The following is a 15,985-nucleotide window of genomic DNA, read 5'->3' as shown; positions in this document are numbered from 1 at the left end:
ACTGAGGTCCCCCACACCCCTCCTGTTACCGCTGGGGCCTCTCCCCTCCCATTCAGTTCTCTGAGTAGACATGACCCCAAAGTTTCTGTGCTCGATGGGACTGACTCCCCCATCTCTCGTCCCCTTCAGAGTCCATCAGGACACTACATTCACCCTAAACCTACGCTGAACATGAAGCGGGTACTTGCTCCTTCTCTGTGGTCTCTAATCATTGGGACAATGGTGGTCATGAGAGGGGTCCCTCTAGGATACATGGACCTCCAAAAGGGGGCACTGGCAGGGCATTCTGAATGCCTCATCATGGTCCCCAGGGTTCTGTCTGTGGGGTCCACACATGCTTGGGTCTACATACCTTGTAGTCCATCTGCTCGGAGCAGTTGAAGACGTACACCATGGTGCCCAAGGCTCTGCCCAGGTCCTTTGTTGTCTCAGTCTTGCCTGTGCCAGCCGGGCCAGCAGGGGCTCCGCCCATGATCAGGTGGAGAGACTGCGTGAGGGTGATGTAGCACCTGCCAAGGACCCCCAGTCACCTGTGGCACTGTGACCCCAGAGCCCGCTCTGCACTGTGGCACTGTGACCCCAGGGCCCGCTCTGCACTGTGGCACTGTGACCCCAGAGCCCGCTCTGCACTGTGGCACTGTGACCCCAGGGCCTGCTCCGCATTGTGGCACTGTGACCCCACGGCCCACTCTGCACTGTGGCACTGTGACCATGGCCCGCTCCACACTGTGACCTCAGGGCCTGCTCCACACTGTGACACTGTGACCCCTGAGCCTGCTCCACACTGTGACACTGTGACCCCAGAGCCTGCTCCACACTGTGACACTGTGACCCCAGGGCCCGCTCTGCACTGTGACACTGTGACCCCCAGGGCCAGTTTTTTTTTTTTTTAAAAAAACTGTGGAGCTATTGTACTTGCTGAGCCCCCAAAGGACAAAAGGCAGAGAGCAAGAACACTGTGATGTGACTGAGGGACAGGCGTAGTGCAGGCATGGCCCTCCTGTGGGGTTTGGGTAGTGGGCCCTCTGGACTCATCAGACATGGTTTCTGGGCTGAGTGCGGTTATTGTCCTATAATTTACTCAACGCTCACACACTCGTGGGGATTGATGTGCCACGCTCCCTGCTTTCAAGACCTCAGAGGGTTGAAGTAACTAACTCCCAAGAGGACACGGTCAGCGTCAGACCAAGGACTCACAGCCTAAAGCTGTCTCCACGGTCCCCCACCCTACCCGGTGTCTGGGCTGGATCATAAGCCCAGGACCTCCTCACCCTGAGGTGGGTTCTTCTAGCCTCAGAGCTGAGGGTGGGAAGAATTGTGGGGAAAGGGTCCAGGGGGTGTGTGGTGAGGAGGGAAGGGTGTTGGGTCCTCGCCTGTCTGTGAGCAGGGTGATGACGAGCCGCTGGGTGTTGCCCAGGTACTTGTAGGGGTACTGGGTCTGGGTGCTCACCTGTCTGTGAGCGGGGTGATGACGAGCCGTGGGGTGTTGCCCAGGTACTCGTACGAGTACTGGATCTGGGCATCGCAGATGTTGGCGAAGCAATGCTTCTTCTCCTCGTCCCAGCGGTGTCGGAGCTGCGACTGCCAGGTGAAGGCCTGCGAGCTCTCCACCTGCGGAAGAACGCCGCGGGTGTCTTGGCTCCAGACCAGTCCCTGGGGCTCCCCTCTTGATCCTATATATAACTGTTCCCACACCCCGGGCTGCAGCCTGCTACAAATAGGAACACCTTCTGCAGTTGGGGAGTTGGCCCCGTTGGTAAAGATCTTGCTGAGAGTCTAAGACAGCTGAGTTCAATCGCCAGGACCCGTGTAACATGAAGTCAGCCAGTGTGACGGTGTGTTCTTGTAATCCCAGTGCTGTGGAGGTGGGTGCAGGAGGACCCCTGGGGCTCCCTGGCCAGCCAGTCTAACCTGTTCGCTGAGTTCCAGGCCAATGTAAGAGACTCTGTCTCCAAAAAGGAGGTAGATGGCGCCCTCTGGCCCCCACAGGTACACACACACATGCATCTGCACACACATGAACACACATGAAAGAATGGAAACTTGACCTACTCATCTGACCTCTATGGAATGTGCGTGTGCGTGTGCGTGTGCGTGTGTGTGTAAAGGACAGACAGCAACTTCCTCCCCTGTCACCTCCCTGGAAGGAAGATATGGCAGAGGCTGGATCCCTCCAGCATATGGCCAGCCCCAATCCCAGTTCCCAGGCCTTCCCAGCCCCCCGGGGACAGGCGTGCTCCTGCCTTGGCGGTGATCATTTTGGCCACCACGTCCCGGGCGTGCACATCAATGGTGCAGATGGTCATGATCTTCATCCTGTCGCCAGCGCTGAGATTCCCAATGAGCAGCGTGATGAGCGCATTCAGCTGGCTGATCTGCGGAAAGGGGCGGCCGTGCTGGGACCCTGGCTGGCAGCCACCACCCTCGGGGGACCATTGGGCTGGATTCCCGTGGCCGTGGGGTGTCACAGAGAATTCCCCCACTCCCATGTGTGTGTATAAGTTCACTAGCTCTTGTTTACCACAGTGAAAGAATGGAAAAGTTCCCCTCCTCCATGTGGAGATACCATGGGGTCCCCAAGAAGGAGGAGCATGTGCATTCAGTAGAAACAGCTCCCTGGGGGCTGGAGAGATGGCTCAGCGGTTAAGAGAACTGGCTGTTCAGCCAAAGGAGCCGGGTTCAATTCCCAGCACCCATATGGCAGCTTACAACTGTTTGTAAATCCAGTTCTAGGGAATCAGATGCTAATGCACATAAAATTTAAAAAAAAAAAAAAAAGAACCAGCTTCCTGTTGCTGTAAAGCCGGCATAATGGATCAAACTACACACAAGGGAGGTTCTGAAGCAACGGGAGAAAATGTTGACAGAGTCCCTGGGGAGACGGTGAGATGATGCAGCCAGGTGAGGGCTTTAGGATGCACATAAAGAAGTGAGGTGCGGTGGACCATGCTTGTAATCCCGACACCAGGGAGGCGGAGACTGGGTGATCCCTAGGGCTCACTGGCCTAATGGGCAAGCTTCAGACCCTGACCCAAATATAAGGTGGACTGCTTCCTGAGGAACCACCCAAGGTTCTCTCTCTCTCTCTCTCTCTCTCTCTCTCTCTCTCTCTCTCTCTCTCTCTCTCTCTCCCTTCTCTTCCCCTCCTCTCCCCCTCTCCCTCCTCTCCCCCCTCCCCTTCCCCCTCCCCCCTCTCCCTCCCCCTCCCTCCCCCTCTCCCTCTTTCTCCCTCCTCTCTCCCCCCCCCCTCCTCTCCCTCCCTCCCTCTCCCCCTCTCCCCCTCCCCCCTCTCTCTCAGCTTCTAAGACCTACCCAAGTATATTAAGGGAAAAAGAATACTGCCAAGATGGCTCAGCAGATAAAGGTGCCTGCCATCAAGCCTGATTATCAGAGTTTGATTCCTGGAAGCAGAAATGACCTCCACAAGCTGTCCTCTGACCTCCTCATACACACTGGGGTGCACATGTGTACACAGACACACACACGCACGTGCGCGCGCGCACACCCACACACACTCACACACTTTCCACACATACACAGAAATAAACGTTTGAGAGAACCCAGTGTTGGTATCTGATTCCCGGGGGAGATGCTGAGTCCCGTATTCCTGAGGTTGATACTGAATGGTTATGTGATTGCTTCTGACCCACAGGCCGATGAACACAGTGAACACCTGGAGAAGTTTTTATGTCAATTTGATACAAGTTGGAGGAATTTGAAAGAGAGAGCCTCCGCTGAGAAAATGCCCACAGCAGATTAGCCTGTGGGCAAGTCCAGGGTTCATTTTCTTAATTAGTGATTGATGTCAGAGGGCCTAGCCTGCGGTAGGTGCTGCCACCCCTGGGAAGGTGGTCCTGGGCTGTATAGGGAAGCAGGCTGAGCAAGCCTTGGGGAGCAAGCCAGGAAGCAGCAGCCTCTGTGGCCTTGGCATCCGTTCCCGCCCTGACTTCCCTGGCTGATGGGCTACAAGCTGTAAGCTGAACTGAACCTATTCCTCCCCAAGTTGCTTTTGGTCATGGTGTCTTATCACAGTGGGAGAAACCCTACTTAATCCAAGGAGCTTCTGGCTACTGCCTGGCGGTTTCAGAGCCCCAGGGCTCCCGCACCTGCTTTTTGTTGTAGTCTTTGATGGCATTTTCGTACCCTTCCTCCAGCCTTGCAAATGCCAGGCCCACCTCAGTCGTCCACCAGATCTGCGTGCACGTTAGCGCCACCTGGAAACGACGTGGGGCATGAGAAACCGTTCTTCACGGATGAAGACATGAGGGCATAGTCGGGCAGTGGTGGCACACGCCTTTAGTCCCTGCACTCGGGAAGCAGAGGCAAATGGGTCTCTGAGTTGAAGGCTAGCCTGGTCTACAGAGTGAGTTCCAGGGATGCATGGAAGAACTCTGTCTTGAAACCCCTTAATCCCAACCCAATCCCACCAAGAAAAAAGAAAAAGATGACATCATGAGGTTGACCAAACAGCTCAGTGGTTAAGAGAACCGACTGCTCTTCCAGAGGACCTGGGTTTGATTCCCAGGACCTACATAGATGTTCACAACCATTTCCAGTTCCAGGAGATCTGATGCCCTCTTCTGGCCTCCACAGGCACTGCACACAGGTGGTGCACTTACATATACACAGGCAAAACATCTATACACGTAAAAGTAAAGGAAAAAATTCTCTTTAAAAGACCTCATGCCAAACAGATAAACCCATTCTCAACAGAGAGAGGGTTAAGCTGGGGCCTTGGAGCCACAAGAAGGTCCCCCATGGACCTGTACTGCAGGGGGTCCCAACCATGTCAGACCTGGGCTGGGTAGTCAAAGATCCATTGTTCTCTCGGCTTCTCCTCATAGGTCACTACTGCTTCTGGAATTTCATGGCGCAGCGTGGCACACATTCGGTCCAGCACCCGATTCAGCCACACTTCCACCTGGGGAAAGACCTCACGTTGACCTGGTAGCCCCTTCCCCCTCCACATCTCATCCCAGTGGTTTGCATACCTGAGGTAGACAAGCTACGAGTAGCTTAGCAGCTCTAGACCCTGCCTGTCCTGGCCTTCACACATTCCCTTCCCAACAGATCAGCTGGCCACTTAGGACCTCCACTGTGGTGAGCTTCAGTCTCACCCCTTTCTAGACAGAACCACGGATCCTCTGATCTGTGGCTAGCTAGTAACTCCCTTCCTGTGACCAACCAAACGCTTTTGGATCTAGAAGCGGTGCATGGGTCCTGCGTGGACCAGCTTTGGGAGCACGGGCAGTGCGCCAGACTGTATCTCAGTCAGCTTTTAGGGGAAATCCCGTTAACTATCTCATAGGTTTGCAGGACTGGGCATGCACACGCTCAAAACCAGGGACATGAAGAAGGATGTGTGCAGTGAACAACAGCCTACAGAACCCAAGCCTGTCAATTAGAGGAGAGCCCCACCCCCACCTCCAACGACTCCTCCACCAACTGGATCCACAAAAGGAAGTGATGGATGCAGCTAGGGCTCTGAGCTGACCATCTGAGCGCCCGCTGCCCTTACTGCGTATCTACTCGACACCTCTGCTTTGCTTCTTCATAACACTCCTCCCCGCATCCCGGCTGCTTTATTACCTGGGTGAGCTTCTTCAACAAGATGCCAAGAACTTGGAAGTTTGGTCCAGGCTGTGGCCACCAATAACATGCTCGTCAGGGGCAGAAATGCTAAGGTTTTCATTGAGCAGCAGCATAATGGCTATCCAGGGCCAGTGAGATGGCCCATTAGGTGGAGGCAGTTGCTGCATGATCCCAGGACAGGGTCAGTCCTCAGAATTCATGTAAAGGTGGAGGAGGGGACCAAGGACACAAGGCTGCCTTCCAGCCTCTGTGTGAGTCCCGTGACACACACACACAAAGATAAAGTGTAAAGAAAAAACCTCCGATGCCGATCCACTTAAAAAAACACATTAGTAAGCCAACAATACCTCTGCAAAGACTTGTAGAGTATACAGTTATCCTTAAATCAGAGAAGGGAGCAGGCAGGCATCCAGAGAAAAGTCTATCTCAGTGGGAGCCCGACTACCTTGCTCCCTCCTGCGGCCCTGGACTCATTCCTAGCAGCACAGCCTTCCATGACTTCACCTGGATGGAGGAATAGAGTCCTCTAGGGGAGGGTGGACTGTCTTTTCTAGTTACCATTACCATGAGGGGACTTTGCCCCCATGAGGGGATCTTGCCACAGTCCTGAGTCACCCGGCAACATGGAACTGCCTTGCCCAGTCCCTGTCCCCGGGAAGCAGGAGAGACACAGGCATGAGCTGATCTCTAGAGCGCCCCCTTTCTTTCTTTTTTTAAACATCTCTTGGCGGTAATTCCAGTGTCGCGATTTTTTAAAAAAGTTTTATTTATTAATTATGTATACAGCATTCTGTCTGCATATATCCCTGCACACCAGAAGAGGGCACCAGATCTCATTACAGATGGTTGTGAGCCACCATGTGGTTGCTGGGAATTGAACTCAGGACCTCTAGAAGAACAGTCAGTGCTCTTAGCCTCTGAGCCATCTCTCCAGCTCCCGAGCTCCCCCATTCTTGTGTGAGTTTCTGGCTCACCCCTCATCACATTTTCCCTAGGGCTAATGGCCAAAGCATTTCAGTGACCGGACACGGAGGTGGGGGAAGAGCCAGGAGGAAGCTTGCTGTCAGCAGAACCAGGCAGTCCAAGTGTGGCGACAGGCTTGCTGGGAAGAATCAGGACCTCAAGATTGCCCTGAACCCACTGAAGCACGATGGTCACTTCTCATGACAGGGGCTAGGGACTGGCAGTTCAGAGAGCACAGCCCCATTCTGCACAAACCATAGCAATTCAATGAGATGGGCAAGCTTGTCCCTTCCTGCTTCCTTTGCCCCTTAGATTCAGTCACACCCTGCAGGAAGGCTGTTTGGTAAGGTCTCCGAGTGGGGGCCAGGGAGATAGCTCATCAGACAAAGGTGCTTGCTGCCAGGCCTGACAACTTGAGATCAGTCTCTGGGGCCAACTCGGTGAAGGAGAGAGAGAACTGATTCCTGGAAGCTGGCCTCTGACCTCCACTTGCAAACCATGACACATGCACTCCACACAAACAAACACGTTTATAAATCAGATAGAAAAGAGCCCCCCCCCCCCCCGCCGCCCAAGCATTTCCTTGAGCAGTAGAAGAGAGGAATGCACAGTGCACAGCCTGTCCCCCTTCCCACAGCCTCACCGCTTGACAGGCAGGCTCACCTGGCCGGAGAGGTCACACTCCTTATCAAAGTCCACGAACTCGTCCTCCTTGCTGTACATCCCCAGCCCAAACTTGAGCGGTTTTCCGCCAGCGTCCAGACGAAACTTGAGCTTACACAGACTGTCGAAGAGCTTGGACAGGTGGCGGCTCACCTGGGGGAAGGACCCTGGAGTTGCCCATGGCTCCAGGCTCCCTGCAGTGGATTTAATTAAGCCTTCTCTTTTCCATCCTTTCTCTTCCGTCTTGGGAATATCTGCCCTGTCTTTGACTGATGCTAACTGAGTGTGGCTCAGGCGACCACAGACATCGGCCAGAACCAGCCTTGGGCAGGACACAGTTACCAGAGCCTCTGCTGAGGTTCTCGGCATGCACCCTTTTCCGTGCCTAGCCTATAGTTCTATTATTGAAATGAAACATGACCTCTCTTCTCAAGGAGCCCTGGGAAGTGTCTTCCTAGATTTCAGGGTATGCCTTAGGGCAAAGCTTATGAGGACCACAAGGAGAATAGCTCAGTGTGTCTTCCAGGTGTCCACGAAGCCCCCACCCCACCCCGGTCCCTGCAATTTCTCATCCATTCCATAGAAGGAAAACAAGCAGAGACGGGTCAGCCGCCTTGCCCAAAGCTGCATTGTGTGCCGAGTGCATGGCGGGTTTGTCCTCCAGCCCAGGGCTCCTAGATGTAGCGGTTTCCACAGCTGGGGCCCCGTCTACCTCCACGGGGTCATTTCCATTGGAAAGAATGTCCAGCAGGTCAGCCGAGGAGACAAAGTAGAACCTCGGGAAGGACAGTCTCTTTGTCTCCAGGTATTCAGCCAAGGCCTTTTCACACACGGCCAAGCTAAGAGGGAGGAGGAAGAAGGGGCCCGTTGGTCTTTTACTGCAGGGCCCTCGGCCAGCTCATCCTCTCAGATAACTGAAGGCACAGACCCAGACGACTCAGATCAGCCTTTTCTCCATAGACCCGGATGAACTCAGAGACTCTAATCAGACGCCCTCATTCCCCACCAGCTCTGACCACCTCCCAGCTCCTAACCCACCTCAGTGGTGGAATGTTCTTAGTCTATGAGCTGTGCCTTTGCACAGCCTAAGGTAGCACACGACTGTGCTCCAACGACACCTCAGATGGACGTATGGGGACCCACCTCTTCTTCAGCATCTCCAGTTTATCATAGAGACCCGGTTTGTTGGTGGCTTCTACCACGTTCGGTGTCTTCACAGCATCTGCCATCAAGGCCTGGAAGGAGAAGGGGAGGACAGAAGCGTCAGGGTCTGTCTCGTCCACAGCGTCCATTTCTGGGAACACCCAGCGGCTGAGCTTGCCTTGAACTCCTGGTCGATGCTGTCAAAGCGTTTGGAATCCTCCGGGAGCTGGGCTCTGATGTCTTCGGAGCCAATGAAGATGCTCTCCAGGTGGCTCCAGGTTCTTTGGACCTCAAACCAGATAGAGATGACAGAGTCTGCCGTGGACAGCTTCTGCTGCCAGCTGGTCACCTCCTTCAGGAAGTGGGACAGGTACTTGGACATCATCAGATTCTGCAGCTGCACCTGGTTGTCCTCGAGGGTCTCCACCAGCACCTCATCCGACTTGAGCATCATGGTGCCCGTTCGCGGGTGCGGCTCGTGCTCGAATTCCATGGTGGTCCAGGTAATGTCCAAGGTTTTCAGGATCTTTCAGGGCGACAGAAACAGGGAGCGTTTTTAAGGCAAAGCGTAACCCACAGGCTCAATGTGTCTTGCGCCCTTGATCCCTACCCGGTGCTGCAGTTTGGGAAGGTCGTGCAACCTTTAGGAAGCTTCCTGCCGCCATGCCTTCCCCCAGGAGGGACTGTGCACCCCCCCCCCTGTAAGCCAGAAAAACTCTTCCTTAAGATGCTCATTTTGTCAAAAATGGCCAATTCACAACCATCGAGCATCCGGGGTGGCGAGCTCAGGGAGGGATCTAAGCACCTGGGACTCGGAATAAAGCTAGGGAGAGTGCACTGACTTTCTGGACTAAAGGTGTTTTTGAAACGGCAGGTGTTAAGCTCACACCGACCTCCACCCTGTTTTGGGTTTTTGAGACAGGGCCTTACTATGTAGCCCTAGCCAGCCTCCAAGTCACAGAGATCTATCTTCCTGTCTCCTGGGGGCTGGGACTAAAGGCATGTGTCACCCTGTGTCAGCTACTTTTGAATATGTGAGTGTGCACCCGTGTGTGCACATATGTGTGCGTGCTGGATGCCCATGATGGTCAGAAGAGAGCACCAGATCCCTTGGAGCTGGAGTCACAGGCAGCTATGAGCCGCCTGCTGTGGGGGATGGGATCTGCACCCCAGTTCTCTGATAGAGCAGTAAGTGCTCTTTACTGTTGAGCCATGTCTGCAACACCCCCCCCCCCCGATCTGTTTCACATATCAGGGGATTCATTCCCAGGTGAGTGATACCCCCGGAGTCTCCTCATAGCGTACTGTTGTGTGCTTCAGAGAGAACAGCCAGAAACGCCAGGAATGGGGCTATTTGATGATACTGAGCTATGCAGGTATTGGATCAAGATTTTTCTGTCTCAAGCTCTCAAGGGAAGGTGTCTAGACCTCCCAGAGCCAGAGGCTGAGGTCTGAGGTCTGAGGTTGGTCCCTCACAGTCACTGAGCCTATGAGATTGGCTCCTCACAGTCACCGCACCCATCAGAGAGTCCCAGGATCCTCTGCAGAGAAGCACACGCGGCCGCATTGGCGCCCACCTTCTCCATGCCCGACTCCTTCACAGCCTTGTCCACAATGTTGCGGACCTCGTCTTCGTACTTGTGGAGGTTCAGCTGCAGCAGGTCTGCCAGGGTGGTCTCCTCTGACATCTCAAACTTTACCTAGGGGAGAAAACAGGTGTGCTTCAGGTGAGGCCAGGTGTCCTGCAGCGGCAGGAAGCAGGCCTCTCAGAGGAGCCTTGGCTACTGTGCCACGCTGTGATCTGTGACTCAGGGGCTCCATGACTCAGGCCGGTTCCTTCTCCAAACCTCACTGCATTTTCTATAAAGTCACATAAACCGCAGAACCCTCTGGAGTGGGGGTGAAAAGTGCACACGCATACCCGAACACACGCTCACTAAGGATCTCAGGGCATGACCCACAGACGGTGAGGACCTCAGGATGAGGTCGGCCCGGATCTCCGGGTGCACCCTAAGTCAGGTGGCAGAAGGAAGAAGTGAGGCTCTGAGTCACAGCTCGAGGAGGCCACAGAAACAGAGACCGACGACGGAGAAAGTGGCTGCAGACCAGCAAACTCACGGAGCCCTGGAAGCTGAGAGCAGCACCCTGGTTCTGGAGCCTCCTTCCTGACATTTTCAGATCTGGGAGGGCATGGCTTTGTTAGTGACGAGCCCACCCTGACAGAGCAGCCCAGGAAAAAGTCCATGCTGCATAGACCTTCTGGGTAGCCGGCAAGTTACTGGTTCTTCACAAGCACAACAATATGCCGCCATCACCCCACTACTGCAGCTTGGATCCTCACGGACACTCCAAAGTCTATGAGTCAAAGGCTTAGTTTCCAGCCTGAGGTGTTAGAAGAAACGGTGGGATCTAGCAGGGAGAAGTGAGACCATTGCAGGTGTGTCCTCGAAGGGACACTGATGGACTGGTTCCTTCCTCTCCTGCTGCTTCCTGGACACAGGGGGTGAGCAGCCCTGCTCTCCTGTACCCCTGCCGTGGATGGAATCACCACAGTCCCCGAACTGCAGGACCAAAGGACCATGGAGACATCCTCTGATTGTGACTCAGAGTAAATAAACCCTTTCTCCTTTCACGATGACCTCAGGGGCCGCAGCGGCAGATGCTAACACATGAAAATAAGGGGGGGGGGGCTTGAGAAGAAGAAAGGGTTTGGTGGGAGTAGGAGGGGGTGAGGGATAGTAATGAGGGGATGAAGATGACCAAAATACATTGCACAAAAAGGATTTAAAACCAGCAGAGCTGAAGGCAAGTACGCAGCCCCCCCCCCCCCGCTCTGAACCACGGTACAGAAGCGGCCCAGGTCTAGCTTTGCCAGTCTTGTGCACTGACACCCCATGCCCACCGCTCAGGCAACCCAGGCTAGCCCACCAGCCAGCAGCCGCCTCTCGGTCCGCCCCGCATCATGCCGCGGGTACCTGGGTGGCCTGCATGAGTTGTTGCCAGTGGCGGTCTCGGATGGCGGGGTTCTGCAGCTCGCTCACAGCACGCAGGGATGTGATCATGTTTTTCACGGTGTTGTCCAGCCCCACGAAGGCATCCCAAGTTTTCATCTCCTTGTCCAGAGACCTCACGTCCTTGGCAAACTTCTTACAGTCAATATCCATCTGCTCCACGTTGATGTCCTTCCATTTGGTGGTCTTCCAGTCATCGATGCTAGTGTTGACCTGCAGGGACAGCATCCGTGTCACCTCCCACTCTCCCTGGGCGCCCTGCGCCATCCTCCCCCTGGGCACCCTGCGCCATCTGCTGTTGGAGAGTTTGGGGGATGTGAGACACGCTGTACTGTCTTCGCTTTCAAAAAAAAGTGTTAAGCAAACTCCGTTAGAAAAGAAACTGATGGCTCAGTGGTTAAGAGCATTGCCTGCTCTTCCAAAGGTCATGAGTTCAATTCCCGGCAACCACATGGTGGCTCACAATCATCTGTAATGAGGTCTGGTGCCCTCTTCTGGCCTGTAGACATACACACAGACAGAATATTGTTTACATAATAAATACATTTTAAAAAGGAAGAAACTGTAAAAAAGCTGCTCAGCGGAAATTCAAAGTCCTCCAGGATCAGCGCATCTTACGTCCGCGGTCCAGGCGCTCGCAATTGTATAAACCAGTCAGTCAGACTAGTAGCAACCTGAGGCAGAGCTCAGGCCACTCAGGACCCCTTGCATTAGAGATAAAAGCACAGTAGGACCCGACCCTGCCAGGTGTGCATCTTGCTGGCTCTGACGTGGCTCCCCCAATTTCGCCTCAGTGAAATACTGTGGGATGTATGGTCATTTTCCTGAGACCACAAACCAATTTCTTACATCAACAGTGCCCAGCGTGGGAGCATTCACAGCCCAGGAGAACCAGGTGAGACTTGGTCTCTCAACAATGAGGGGCTCACGAGGCCCCACCCCTCTCTGAGGTGGCTTGGGAGGCAGAGCTATATTCCTCAGTGGTAAGGCCACTGGTAAGTTGCCCTTGCTGGAGTAAATACACTTACACCTATACTTGGGCTAGCATCTCGAACTACACTCAACAGGCCCCCAAAAACAAACAAACAAACAGGCCATGCAAGTAGGAGGGATCAATCTGAGAAGAGTGGATCAGAAGGAGTCTGAGGGAAGAGAGTCGGGCAGGAGGGAGGGAGGCAGCAGATGGAGGCCACATTGTCTAGACAAAGCCTGACTGCAAAGGCCTCTGGGAAGTGGCCCCAGCTGGGGTCAGGTCCCCTCTCGGTGCCCTTGCAGCCTCCTGCAGAGTCCCCAGCCCTCTTCACCCCTACCCCGCCCCCACGGGGCCTGGCCTGCCTCACCATGACGATCATGTCCCACAGCTCCTTCAGCAGGCGGACCTCCCTGTGGCAGGCCTTCAGCTGCTTGTAGTCTGGCACCGTGACCTCAAACAGGCTGGCAGACTTGCACAGCGCCTCCATGACGGCCTCCATGGCCGAAATGCTTTTTTGTTGCTGGGATGGGAGGGGAGGGGACATCAGTGGGCTGCCCCCCAAAACCTGAGTGCCCTACCCTGCCCCCATTCCTGCCTTCTCCATCTCTTTTCTCCACCATGCCCCAACAAATCTTCTCTGTCTTCCATTGGTGTCTTCCCATCCCTTGGTGGAGACCAATGCCCCAGCCAAGATGGCAGCTGCCCTCTGTGATGCCATTCCCTCTGGGATGTAGTCAGAGACAGCTTGTGTCTACAGACTCTGGTCTGTGTGGAAGTAGAGGAAGTCCTGAGAGAATGTGTGCTGTTGGCATGGGCACAGCCTCAGACCCAGGGACATGGCAAGGCCTTTCCCAAGTTAGGCTCAGGGAGATGGTAAAGACATGCCCCCCTCTGTTCCCACTGCCCAAATGTTAGAGTCAGCATCTGATGCCCGGGTCCGCAGCCATGGCCCAACCATCTTATCCTAACCAGGGCAGGAACGCATGGGTTCTCAGAGGGGTCAGTTCTGAACTCAACAGGTCTCTTGTACTCGCTCCAGGGTCCAGACCCTGGGGACCTCAGCTTGCTGGGCAGATGGGAACCCCCACAAAATCCTTGTGTGGGAGGTTGACTGTGTGCAGAAGCTATCAACCATAACTTCCTTCTCCCTTCTCCTGGATGTTCACAGCTTGAGACTGCTCACTTAGACCCTCTACTGAGATGATGCTACTCTCTTCTTTTGATGGTGTAAAAAAAAACCCGACTCCTGGATTCAGACGTATACAATAAATGTATTGAGTTTCTGGGCTGCTGGGTCATCATATATACATAGAGTCCAGCTTTTCTGTGCGTCTGGGAATCTATGTCTTGGCCATACAGCCCACCTAAGCCCAGCTTTTCCGTCTGTGTGTCTGGGAATCTATGTGTAATTGGGGTTCATCCAGAAAACCAGAAAAGCAAAGCAGCCAAGCCATTAGAGACGTCTTACCTCTACCAAGGCTGGGTGACTAGAAACTAAACAGAATAAGGCTCTCTCTCTCTTCCTATTTTATATTCCCTCTAGTGCTGGGATTAAAGGTGTGTGACTCCCTAGGACTGGGATTAAAGGTGGGAGCCACCACCACCTGGATCTGTTTCTGCATCAATTTTGGGTAACCCAGGGTGGCCTTGAACTCATAGACTTGACTCTGTCTCCCAAATCCTGGAATTATAGGTGTGTGTCACCATTGCCTGAAAGTTAGTGGCTTTAGCTTTGCCTCTGGTCTTTAGGCAAGATTTATTTCTCAGAATACAAATAACAGCATTCCGTGGGGAGCCGGTTAGGTCACCCCTAGGCTGTGCAGGCTGTGGCATATCCATGCTGCCTTTTATTCCTTAACTTGTTTTGGAGATATGGTCTCCTGGAGCCCAGGGTGACCTAAACTTTCTCTGAAGCTGAAGCTGTCCTTGAACTCCCGACTCTCTTGCCTATACCTTTCCAGAGCTGAGATGACTGGTATGTACCACTGCAGCCCAAGTGCCTCAGTTTGGTGTGGGAGGTTCTTCTGTCTATATGTTGCTTTTATTGGTTAATGAATAAAGAAACCACCTTGGCCTGTTGTTAGGACAAAACTTAGGTAGGTGGGGAAAACTGGACTGAATGTTGGGAGAAAGAAGAGGGGGAGAGAGAGGGAGAGAAGCCATGGAGCCACCACCGGATATAGACGTGCTGAAACTCTACTGGTAGGCCATGCCCTCGTGGTAATACACAGATTAATAGAAATGGGTTAAACTAAGATGTAAGAGTTAGCCAATGAGAAGCTAGAGCTAATGGGCCAAACAGTGATTTAATTAATACAGGTTCTGTGTGGTTATTTTGGTTCTGGGTGGCTGGGACAAGCAAGCGATCACTTCCCCCAACATCAGTCCTTGTGGGGATCGATCCCCCAGCACCCACCACTTCCATACCATAGTTTCATATATTAAAACTGACAAGAGCAACACAGGATTGCTTTAAGGCGGAGGTGGTGGCATTGAGATTGTGGCTCAGGGAATGAGCCACATGTGAAGTGGCCATGAAGAAAAGGAGAACTTGACCCTAAGAACGGGCGCGTAGGGCACAGGAAATGTGAGGCTACTGGAAGGACCTTGTGGGGTTCACCGAGCAAGCTGAGGTCCCCCAGGTCTGGACCCTGGAGTGGGTGCAGGAGGCCTAAGAGGCTCAGAGCTGACCCAGGCTCTGAGAACCCCAAGCGTTCCTGCCCTGGGAGGATCTTCCTTGGCCGGGGAAAGATGGCCAGGCTGTGGCTGTGGACCCAAGTGTCGGATGCTGACTCTAACTTCTGGGCAGTGAGAACAGAGTGGGGGCACAGGCAATACCTGGCAGCTGGTTGGCCGGGAGAGGAAGGGACAGGAGTTAAGTCCAGGTGACAGGACACTGCTTCGTGGGAAGGTAGCTGGGCATGAGCGTGACAAAGGCAGCCTTGCAGGACGTCTGTATGACCATGGGCATTGGCCCTGGAATAGCTTTCTAAGCAGTGCATAGAGTGGAGGCTAATCAACATGTCCACACTTACACATGCACATGCGTGCGCACACACACATACACACACACACACACACACACACACACACAGAGTCCCACACACATGCTTGGCCCGAGGGCAGTCCCATTTATGTCACACTCCTATGTGCAAGAGTAAAGACTTGAGAGAAGACCAGTACTCCACAAGGCTCCCAGAGCCACTACTCGGACCTCAGCACAGCACGTAAGTACCTTATTCAGAGACTTGTAGGGGTCGGGGTCACTGAAGGAGAAGGGGGCATCGCGTCTGAACTTCTCCCTGAATTCGTGCTGCTTGAGCTGAAAGAGAGCAAGGGAGGGGGCTCAGGCCCCGCCGGGCTCAGGACACCCGGTGCACTGCCACCACTGCCACACCCTCAACCCAGGCCCTGTCAGGCTACCTCAAACTGCTGGCACTTGCGCCGCAGGATGTTAACCTCGTTGGCCTGGAGGGGAGCCACGTTCTGCTTCACCTGAATGGCCAGCTTCTTGGTGTTGGTCCATTGCTCTGGCAGCTCCTGTTGGAGACGAAGGCCAGGGAGGTGTGTCTGGTGTTTGCCTGCATGTAGGTATGTGTGCCACACGTGTGCAGCACCTGAAGAGGGCAGAGGAGGGGTC

At 54.1% G+C, this 15,985-nt stretch overlaps 1 protein-coding gene across 1 annotated transcript in view; it reads right to left on the bottom strand.

Annotated features, from left to right (window-relative positions):
• Dnah17 (dynein axonemal heavy chain 17) overlaps positions 1-15,985 on the bottom strand; it is a 110,694-nt gene that overhangs the window by 65,472 nt on the left and 29,237 nt on the right. Inside the window, exons 22-35 of the mRNA XM_038325776.1 lie at positions 15,769-15,885; positions 15,581-15,667; positions 12,713-12,865; positions 11,337-11,585; positions 9,939-10,061; positions 8,540-8,887; positions 8,362-8,453; positions 7,931-8,057; positions 7,219-7,371; positions 4,796-4,921; positions 4,107-4,214; positions 2,244-2,375; positions 1,451-1,611; positions 353-509 (exon numbers count right to left, since the gene is read on the bottom strand). Coding sequence (XP_038181704.1) covers positions 353-509; positions 1,451-1,611; positions 2,244-2,375; positions 4,107-4,214; positions 4,796-4,921; positions 7,219-7,371; positions 7,931-8,057; positions 8,362-8,453; positions 8,540-8,887; positions 9,939-10,061; positions 11,337-11,585; positions 12,713-12,865; positions 15,581-15,667; positions 15,769-15,885 — 2,133 coding nt within the window. The remainder of the gene's footprint in view (positions 1-352; positions 510-1,450; positions 1,612-2,243; positions 2,376-4,106; positions 4,215-4,795; positions 4,922-7,218; positions 7,372-7,930; positions 8,058-8,361; positions 8,454-8,539; positions 8,888-9,938; positions 10,062-11,336; positions 11,586-12,712; positions 12,866-15,580; positions 15,668-15,768; positions 15,886-15,985) is intronic.

The sequence above is a fragment of the Arvicola amphibius genome, chromosome 4 (assembly GCF_903992535.2).
Source record: "Arvicola amphibius chromosome 4, mArvAmp1.2, whole genome shotgun sequence".
NCBI classification, from domain to species: Eukaryota; Metazoa; Chordata; class Mammalia; order Rodentia; family Cricetidae; genus Arvicola; species Arvicola amphibius.
This window is presented reverse-complemented; position numbering and strand designations above follow the sequence as displayed.